Raw genomic sequence first — 10,612 nt, forward strand, 5'->3', positions numbered from 1 at the left:
TGCTGCTTCATTTTGGGGTGCCAAAAGTAAATGTATTTTAAATGAAAGTTGCTATTTTTTCAAAGAACAATTCAATCACCTTTACAAATTATGTGGAAACTCTACCAGTTTTTGTCACTGGGCAATGTTGTCCAGGCCCAAAGAAAAAAATCAAAGATCTATAATGCAGTAAAGAGGAGAGTCCTTTTGATGAGGAAGGTTTGCCYGTTGTGGAAGCTGAAGTTTTAGATCTGGATTCCAGCATCCATGGTATGTTGGAGGAGCTCCTTCATGTCTATTCTCTTTGGGAAGCATCTACTGTGTGCCGTGGCTTGGTCCGGTTCACGTGCACTTAGCAATGTTTTGTGAGAGGTGGGAGTTCATTTATAGCAATTATGAAATTTTTATTTAATTTTATTATGTATTTTATTAATTTTATGATAGCAATTAGAAGTGGGACAACCGATGGTGTTAAACTGGGCTGCTAAAGTGTTTTTTACTGCGCATGTCTCTCGTGGTGGTACCCGAATGAGGTAGYGGTGAGAAGCTGCTTCTGGCCTCCCTCCCTGGGGAGGGCAAGACGGTCACTTAGTGCGGTGGCATCCGCGTGTTGCTTTGAACACATTTTCCGTGTGACTTGTGCTACGTGTGTGCCAGACTGGAACCTGTCGTGCAGAAGATTCAGCACAGCTGCTACAGTGATGCTGTCAGTAAAATGCCATGATAGAAATCATTATTAAAAAGGAGTGATCACAGCCCCTGTGAGTCAAAGATAATAGAGATCAGATATGGACCTACATACTGTCTGGTTCTTCATAATGTAATACTGCTAAAAAACAGAAATATGCTAGAATATTTCTAATAGAAGTATGTTGGTGTGTGTCTGTATACGTGTGTGTGTGTGTGTGTGTGTATACACCAATCACTGTTCTTCAATATGCATAACGAATAAAATTACACATCCCTGACTGAATTCACATAGTCTTAATTCCTGATTTCTCCTGTTGAATGCAGTAGAAAACAATGGACTAAGCTACGTAGCACACCTCGAAGACGCCCAGTTCAGTTTGTGATGCTGTGTGCTGCTGACATGTAAAGTCAATGGTAGAGGAAAAGCAGATGTTTTGAGCAAGACCGCTTTATATTTGATCCCTCATTTGTGGAGGCRTTAGAACAAAATCTTGGTGTGCTGCTTACACAGTGCTTCATTTTTCTTTTACAGGTTTTGGCTGATAGACTGTCGTCAGACACAAGAATCCGTAGCTTTTGCTTCCCAAGTGTACAGAGAAATTATCTGCGTCCCTTATATGGCCAAATTTGTCGTGTTTGCCAAATCACACGATCCCATTGAAGCACGGCTACGGTGTTTCTGCATGACAGATGACAAGGTGGATAAAACTCTAGAACAACAAGAAAACTTTGCTGAAGTTGCCAGAAGCAGGGATGTAGAGGTACAGTACAAGAATCATGAGCAATTTTCTCTGTTTTATAATGTCTGCTTTGAAAATAATAATGCTTCCTAATATCTACTAAGAGCTGAAAAATAATGGTGCATAAAGTATACCAAGCCTATCACTTAACAGTAAGAAGCAGACTCTGACTTTGGTCAGATGCAGGGGAAAAGGTGAGCAATGACATAGGAATGACCATATCACCCTGGCAATTGCCTATAGCCAAACCCTTAGTCCACAGGGCTGGTAAGGCAGTTGGCTACTAAGTTACCTCTATTGGGATTGCTGCTTTTCCTGGCTTCTACGGTGGAAAGGGACGGTGTGCCCCACACAAAGGGAAACCTGGTCATCTGATGGTCAGACACTAGAAGGGAAATTCCCTCATGGGTTTTGGCAGAGCGGTAGATTTGCTTTCGCCATAGCATTACTGGTCCTCAAATGGGAGCTCCATTGTATCCCCAGGGCAGTCCTCAGTAATTAAAAAAGTAGGCTGCAGGATCCAAGGAGATATTCTGTGTGAAGAGGGACTAGTAAAGTCTGAGCTCTCTGTTGAGAGCCTGAGACCTGGAAGACCTATAGGATGAAAATGGATTGAATGGATTGAAATGATTTTTTTCTTTTTTTTTCTTTTTTTTTTTTTTGTAGACCCATTTGCCATTTTGTCTAGTAATTTCATTTTTTTTTCTTCTGAGAAATAGCAATGAAGGTGAAGGGTGTGAAGGGTTAGCACTTTTTACAGAAGTTTAAGTTTCTTGGTCCTCTGTTGCCACAGCAAGCATTTCTTTAACTGAAGAATTCAAATTAGAGCAGCAGCTCTTCTAACAATGTATGACGGAGTCTGTTTTCACCTGGGAACCATATCAGCATTTTGGCTGTTCTAATTGTGTAAGCACAAAAGATAATTTTCTCTAAGGATTTGACATAGCTGTAGAACGTGGCTTGGGTTTTGAGTGCACAAGATGAAAGGAGTCACTGTAAGTGGACTTCTTGCATCGGGTAGCATAAAACAAGCTCTGTGGGTGCAGACTAGCCTGAACTTTAGGTCAAGCATGAAGTGGTCAATTCTTTGGTGTTCAACCAGACCAAAGAACCAGACTCGGTAAAAGGTGCAGTCAACTGAATGACAAGGCTGAATTTTTGTAAAGTAATGTGAAGGGAGATAGCCCCAAGAACCAAAAAAAAAGCAAAAAAAAACCCCAACAATCCAAAGAACAATATCATTACCCACATGTTTCAGAGGTCTGACTTCCATATGCTTTAGGCCTTTACAAATACAACTGAAATGAATAGAAGCCATCATTGCACACCCTTTCCCTGGTGCAACAGATTGTTGCAAGTAGATTAAATATAGACTCGAGATTTTGGATTAAGAAGGTCCTCTGCAATTCCATGACAGTACCTGCCAAGTTTTTAATCCTCATAATCACCTGATAAGCCCAGGTGAGCAAATGACGTTAGGGATTCATGACACTTCTAAATGCTGTGCTATGGTTGTTGAATTAACAGTATACTCAGATTGCAATGTGGCAATATGAAATGTTTCCACAGACTCCTATACATGTGCATGACAAATTTGGCAAATGCTTTGACAGAAACCACTGTACAATTATGATTAAGAAGAAAYCCAAAATGTAGCACTGTGATTTAATTGTGTTTTTTCCTCCTTTTAATTTCTAATAGGTATTAGAGGGAAAACCCATCTACGTTGATTGCTTTGGCAACTTGGTGCCCCTAACGAAGAGTGGACAACATCATATATTCAGCTTTTTTGCCTTCAAAGAAAACAGACTTCCTCTCTTTGTAAAGGTAATGTTTTATCCTGAATCCTTATGGCTTATGACTTTATTTTTGCCTACTTCTCATTTTTCCTTAATCTTATCAGGTTAAAAACAGTGTCCTCCTCCTGACAGCCCCTGCCCCACCTTTTTTTTTCTTTTTTTTTTTTTTAATAAAAACAGTTATTTTTGACTTGAGCAGTCAGAAAAAAGAGATAGTTGGCAAAACCACTCCAAAGTCCATGGTAGGGGCAGTCTGAAACATAGTTAAAATTTGATCTAAATATAATTATCTCTCTGCACATATATCCACGGAATTCTTTGAGTTTTAAGCATTTCACATACCAGGAAGATAGATGATACCTCCAGGAATCCTCCTCTTTTTGTATGGTGAGGTAAACCCCACCCATCTCAGCGGTCACGTGTCACTTGGATGATATTTCTTGGGCAGCAGCTCAGTGCCCAGAGCCGGTCCCACTGAGGTCTGCRGCAGCACCAGAGTGCGCTGCAGGTGTCGGGCCGCCGTCCCCTGCCCGTCCGAGAGCGCGTTTCAGAGGGTTTTTTGACCCTCCTTCCACAAACTTTGATTTTCTCCTATTTTAGGACGTCATTTCACAACAAAGTACTGCCCCTTCTGGAACCAAGCAAAACAGATAACAGAGGAGTAGGATTTTTAAATTTTAACTTCATTTATCAACAGAAGCTCATTTTCTTGCATTTGCTCTATGATGCAAGGTGTCCTTTAAACCCTTCTCTTTCCTAGCAAAGTTTGGTAGACTTGTTTTAATTTAGAACGTTATCTCCGCCACCAATTTCTGGCTTTGCATATTTATCATCGTGATGGATGCTCCACAATAAGCTTGAAAACATGGGGGCTTTGCATAAAGTATTATGGACTGATATAGGTAACATACATGTATTTAAYGGTATCATTTTATCAGTTTAAGAAACTAAGGATGAAATAATGCTTTTGAATGTATTTATCCTGTGACATTCTACTTAATTACTTAATTCTTACATTATATACAAAAGCTACAATTACACCAGGAGCATCCTAAGTGCTTTTCCTTTGTTTTTTGGCTAACAACTGTGAAATTGGGATATTTTTAAAATTTGTTATAAAAATTTATAGTATATTGCACTGAAATACTATTCTTATGCTTTAGTGGTCACACTCACAGACTTATTTGGCAAATTTCTTCTTTATTGGGAGAGGGTTTATGAACACCTTTGCAAAAACCTTTTGCAATARAGACAAAAACTTTAGAGTCCTCGATTATATAACATTTTTCAGTCAGCCACAGCCAACATAAAAGACAAATCAACAAGCACAGTACTGCCCGTTTAAACTAGGGAGTTTTTCCTAGTATCAACCAATATTAGGCAAATGATATTAATTATTTTAATATTAATGAATTTGCATTTCCTAATATTAATATGCATTCTTACTATATGGGAGGAAATGGGCTTACCGTGTTTCTTAACTTATGAGAAATGAGACTTTGTCATCACAAAGTTTTGAGACTTTGTACAAAAAAAGGTCTTGTAATTTGCCATGAAAGCCCCATTACACTGTAACTTACGTCTTCTTTAAGATGACATTACCCATGACTTGTGAAAATAAGTTTTTAGTATGTATATACGTACGTGCTTGCGGTTCCTCTTGCCTTGACGCACAATTGTATTTGTATTACCTTTACAAACAAGTAGGAGAAAAACTTGACCAAAACTGTGTCGTGCATTGCTACTCGGACTGTCCTTTCCCCCAAATCTAACCTCTTTTTGCCGAGCAAGGTCGAACAGCACAAGTTGCTGGCAGCACAGCAAGACAGTGGATTCGATGCCTGTCTGTCTGCCCCGCTAGGTACGAGACACCACTCAAGAGCCCTGTGGAAGACTGTCGTTCATGAAGGAGCCAAAATCTACGAGAGGCCTTGTTCATCAAGCCATATGTAATTTAAACATCACTTTACCTGTTTACACAAAGGTACTGTGAAATTATACTGACCTTTTTRAGCTTGCTTTTATGTATAACCATCAGCACTATAACATAACAGGTAAATAAGTGCAACAGAGGCTTGGTTAAGATGTTTTAAAGAAGATGAAATACTACTCAAGGGATTTTTTTTTCTCATATTTGATACTGTTAATGTCAGGCTAATGTCATATGTGCTTTCTGAGGACTCCGAGATGACAGATGCAGCACGAGTAGATGAAAATTTAGTTGGTACTATGTAGCTTCCACAGCTTGGTTTGATGTTGTGCAAGACTTATGCTAATCTTAGTTCCTATACAATTTTTACTGTAATTCTGTTGAGGGATGAGACATGTGGAACTCGGTGGATACATATAGCTTGCACTTTGGGCTTTGCCAAAAGCTTCCTAAATGCCTTAAACCTGTTGTGAGTCTTTGCTGGAAAGGAATTTAGTGTTCACATTTTTCTGTAAGACAAACATCTGTACATGATCACGAGATTGTTGTTAAGATATTTGCTGTACCAAGACATGAAGTACAGAAAGATGTTATGCTATCATAAAGGATTCGATAGTTAATGGGCTACACAATAGCATTTTCAGCTGACTTGCAGACCTTATTTTTTACGGTTTGYTTATTTCAGTTAGTGACAAAAACACAACAGAGGCAAGCTCGAGAATTTGGAAAGGAGACATCAGCTCCCAAAATATTTCTCCTCTTTGGATTTTGATATTAAGTTGACTTTTGGCAATGATTCTTTCTTTCTACGTCTGATCAAAGAATCTAAGAAAATGTCACACACTATAAATGCTTTTTCTTTGGCCTGTCATCACTAGGCTTATTAATCTGGAGAGAAAATGGTTCGGTCTCAAGGGCAGGAAAGTGTGACAGAGTTTGGTATGAGTTGATACTTAAAAATAACAGGCTTGAGATCTCATAAATCAATAGGGGGTGTCCTTGGTTTCTGTTGGGTTACTAAAAGCTAAATAGCTTCTGTGCAATTGCATCAGATACTAAAAACTAATTGCTTCTGTGCAAGGAGTCAGCTGATTGACATTCTGTAATAAAGAGGATTTTTGTCCTGTCTTTGCCAGTTTAGAGCTGCGTTGCCTCGCAGTAATGTAGCGGGTTGTCGGACCAAAACCATGTCAGTCGTTCATTCTTGCTAACAAAATGCTAAGTAAGCCCCGTGCGCCAGACAGTTGTGAACTTGGAATGTAATTKGTGGAAAATTCTGGTTGTGCTGGGTTGCAGCATTCTCGTGTTTATCATATTTACACTCCAAATGGATAAGTTATGCAACTATTTAAAAAACATTATTTATGGATGAAAAAATATGCACATGTTTTAAATCTTCRTACCGGGAGCAACTCCTGTCTGTAGTCTGCTTGATGCTGCAGCCTGTTGCGTTTCACACTGTCAGCTTAGAGTTCGGTCACTTTGGACATAAGAAATCACTTGCACTGCATATTGTTTTCTGCTAAATGTTCTGCATTTTGCTTGCTCTGTTTCCTCCTCTCTCTGTTTGCATGGCACTTTGGAACTGAAAGGAATCAGAATCAGATCAAGAACAGGAAGAAGAGGTAATTTTGTTATAACAACATGTTACTGCTTATGCATGCTGCTCAAATAGAGCTAGAATATGCAGTTTGAAAGGTTAAATCTGTAGGAAAAACCTATAATTGTACATTTTGCTTTTAAAACCATTTTTTTACTAAGTTCCCCCTCAACAGTGAGTTTCCCTGCTGTGATGAGGAACCTGTGACCAAAAATTTTTTACATTTTTATATAACGTAAAAAAACCTAGCACTTTGCTATGCAAAAAAAATAGTTATAAGTTTAGGCTTGGCCATACAGACAGGCAGAGGTCTTGAGCCAGCCGTGTTGGACTCGCTTGCTCTTGATGCTCCCGCACGCTCTGCCCAGCGTGCACCCACTGGTGCCTTCTCTGGAGGGCTTCCAGGCCCGCCTGGATGCCACCCTGTGCCACGGGCTCTAGGTGACCCTGCTGCAGCACGGGGTTGGACTGGATGAGCTCTAGAGGTTCCTTTCAACCTCAAGCATTCTGACATGAGGGGGAGAAATAAACCCAGAGCAGTGCAACAGCATTCCCTGTAGTGCGATARCTTAGGGTCATCTCTACTGCCAGTACCATTTATAAAAACATACCTTGCAACATTTTGTATCTGCTGTTAATTATAACTGCTGCAAACTAATCACTTTCACCTTATTACAAATACTAAATAAGCTATACTTACTGTTATCTTAAATAGGCTCTTTTCACTTGAATTTAACGGCAGTCTGTATCTTCATGTATCTATTGCATCTTTTTGAATTTGTCTCTTCTCTTACAGGTTGAAATGACTTCAGAAAAAAGTAAGATTTCTTCTGAAAATGTTATAATGCAGTTTGTATGAAAGCTGGTTTAAGTGTAAAGATAAGCATGAAAGAGAACTAAGCTTTAACAGCTGTTGCTAATAACATAAATATTTTAAAAATGTAATAGAAAAACTGCAACACCAAAGCAGCTATCCAGCTAAATACATTTTAATGTATAAATTAATAAGTAATACACTTACTTTCCTTAGACATCCCTAGTGATCCTGCTATTGCTACTTTGCTTGTATGATTACTCATCCCTCCATATTTTGTTTTGTCCATATGTTGACACATAGTGTTGCCTTATATTTCAGATAAACGACAGTATCATTTTTGAATGAAAGCAAAACTAACATTGCCTTGTATTCCCTCAAACTGATGAGATGCAAGCATGCGGAAAAGTGATACTGTCCAAAGTAATCAGGCTGGCTGTTTAATTCCCTTTCCCTCCTTCCCCTGCCCTGCCCCTTACTGCCGTGAAATATGACTGGATGTTAAGCTTGGTATAGATAGCCACTGGATATACAGAATCAGGCAGTTAGGTGGTGCACAGTGCTAAAGAYGATCCCAATGAAGATACAGAGCAAATATCTGGTCCATTAACAGTACAGCAGCAAATGAGATGTTTAGAAATGGAAGTTTTTGTTTGTTTGCTTAAGAAAATAATGACCTCTGTTTAATTTAAAAACCAAGTAAAGATTATATATATAAAAAAGTAAACATATAAAAATCAAGTTTCTTGTTTCTTTCCTGCATTTAATTTTGAATTTATTTGTTCCAACTGTAGTACTTTCCATTATAAATGGAAAGCTCCTGAAGCTCCAATGCATTCGCCATGGCACTATAACCTCCTTCACCTAAAATAAAAGGGCTTTGAGTAAAGAGAATAAAAGAGGGGATTGACAGATAGGCTAACACTGTGGTAGGGATGAATGTTCRCTATGTTTAAAGATAGAACCACATTTCACAAAGAAGATGAAATTAAAAAAAAAAAACTCTACCTGCTTACTCTTTATATGAAGATGCCTAGTTCTCTCCAGCCAGCAAAGCAGGAGATGCTGCATGGCAGCCTGGTGCTGGGGTCCAGCCCTCGCTGTCACACGCTGGTCTCGACCGGACAGAGGACTGAGCTAGAACTGCGGGTTGCMCTTGCAGTACAAGAATGAACACATAAAGGGAAAAGCAAGTCCGTTATGCAGCTKCTTCTGTTTAGGTTTCATTCCTTTTCCATTCCTGGAAGCCCGAACAGGTGCAACAGAAGCGTGAAGTGTTTCCAAGGAGGGCTAAAACTGTACCTACTTCACTGGAAAGACATAAGTGCTGGGTGCTTGGAAGATCATAGATGGGGGCTGAGCTCCTGCTCGCCTAAGTGCTAGAGAATACACTTAGAGCCCTTGTGGCATGGAGCATCCCCACTGGGCTCCCTCCGTGGAGCTTACTCATACTGCTGAAGGGACACTGCACAAGGGACAGTACTTGGGTTCCAGTTGTACTCCTCAGTGGCAGCAAGGATCCATATGTATACCCCTGCTGTGAGACTAATGCCTTACAGAAGGGGACATGCTGGGCTGAGCTGATCCAGATGGCCATGCCCCGAAGGGAAGCTGTGGGCACCGAGCGGAGCCTGCCGCACACGGAGTGCAGGAGCRTGGGGCTGGCCCTGAGGGGCAGCTGGGAGCAGCGGGCACAGGGAGGGCCGGCCCCAGCCCCCTGCGYGTGCCCTCGCACAGCTCCTGCTCCYGGYGGCAGCTGCAAGGAAGAAATTTGCCCAGTGTGTGCGCAGCACGACCCCAGCCAGGGCCAAGGGACGGGAGGGCCCCCCTGGAGCTGAAGCATCAACCATCCCCCCACCAGCTCATGCCCCSCAACGTACAGCCGCACCTACAGCGCTACCCCCTAAAAGTGCTGGCAGAGACTAGCTGTGCACGCAGTAGCGCGTGTACGTGACAGGTAGAGAGAGATACAGAAACACATTCAGCTTTGGTGGGGGGGGACATAAATCCTGCCCTTTACCTGACAGGTAGATAAAAGGAAACCCAAGCATACTGTGGAACAGAGAAGCATTACAGTGGGTTTTTTTTTAAATAAGAGCAGGTCTCTATAATACATAATACGCTGAGGAAGTATTTGATATCTACTCTGAAATGTGCTGTGGTGTAAGTCAAAGTGTTCCTAACCCCAATAGAAGAAAAAAAAAACAAAACAACAAAAAAAAGATAATGGTAAAGGTTGTTAAAAAATTTTAAAAAAGCATCRCATACTTCTAAAGCATCAAATACTGCTAAATATACAAATTCAAAKAGGATGCACATACATACAAACTAAATCTTTTTTTTGAACTAGCACACTTAGGTGGATTTTGAGAAGAGGGAGTATATGTTTTAAAGTAGATATAGTGAATTTACTAAGAACCTGTGAGAAACCTGTGAGAAATCATGTGACTTATTATTCATAGACATAAAAACTATTAATGGGAAAACATGAATATGCCAAAATTATAGCTAAAAGTCATAGATAGTGTCATAGATTAATGTTCATTGTCAAAAATAAATTACTACAACTATAAAATATATAATTGTGATTATAAATATGAAATATAAATAGAAAAGAAAAAAATCTCAAATATGCATACTGTATTATATATCACATCTATAATACAAAAAACATAAAAAATAGTTATATAAAATATTATCTCAGCTATACTTATAAAATACATAGTGTTGTTTACATTAAATAAATTACATAATATGWTAAAAAAGATTGGTGTGCTAATATAGGAGATGGTTCCTGTTATACATGAKGCAAATTTTTCTGCACAATTGTGCATGGTCATAATGCAGCCACTTGGGTGAGAGGGACACAGTAACGTGACTCTTGGGTGCCTGGTGCCTGCAGGGGAGTTCTGGACATGGTGCTGAAACCACAGAGACCTGGTCTGGAGAGAATTGTGGCAGAGCCCCTTCCTTCCTTCCTTCCTTCCTTCCTTCCTTCCTTCCTTCCTTCCTTCCTTCCTTCCTTCCTTCCTTCCTTCCTTCCTTCCTTCCTTCCTTCCT

General features: G+C 39.9%; 1 protein-coding gene across 18 annotated transcripts in view; it reads left to right on the plus strand.

The window, feature by feature from the left end:
- ANK2 (ankyrin 2) overlaps nt 1–10,612 on the plus strand; it is a 165,828-nt gene that overhangs the window by 130,600 nt on the left and 24,616 nt on the right. For 17 of the 18 annotated variants that reach the window (XM_026034604.1, XM_026034605.1, XM_026034606.1 and 14 more), the window contains 5 exons: nt 1,202–1,430; nt 3,111–3,236; nt 5,070–5,192; nt 6,731–6,763; nt 7,535–7,556. In XM_026034604.1, coding sequence (XP_025890389.1) covers nt 1,202–1,430; nt 3,111–3,236; nt 5,070–5,192; nt 6,731–6,763; nt 7,535–7,556 — 533 coding nt within the window. The remainder of the gene's footprint in view (nt 1–1,201; nt 1,431–3,110; nt 3,237–5,069; nt 5,193–6,730; nt 6,764–7,534; nt 7,557–10,612) is intronic. The other variant, XM_026034613.1, reaches the window with a different exon arrangement.

Source organism: Nothoprocta perdicaria, unplaced genomic scaffold (genome assembly GCF_003342845.1).
Source record: "Nothoprocta perdicaria isolate Ctin4 unplaced genomic scaffold, notPer1 scaffold_149, whole genome shotgun sequence".
NCBI classification, from domain to species: domain Eukaryota; kingdom Metazoa; phylum Chordata; class Aves; order Tinamiformes; family Tinamidae; genus Nothoprocta; species Nothoprocta perdicaria.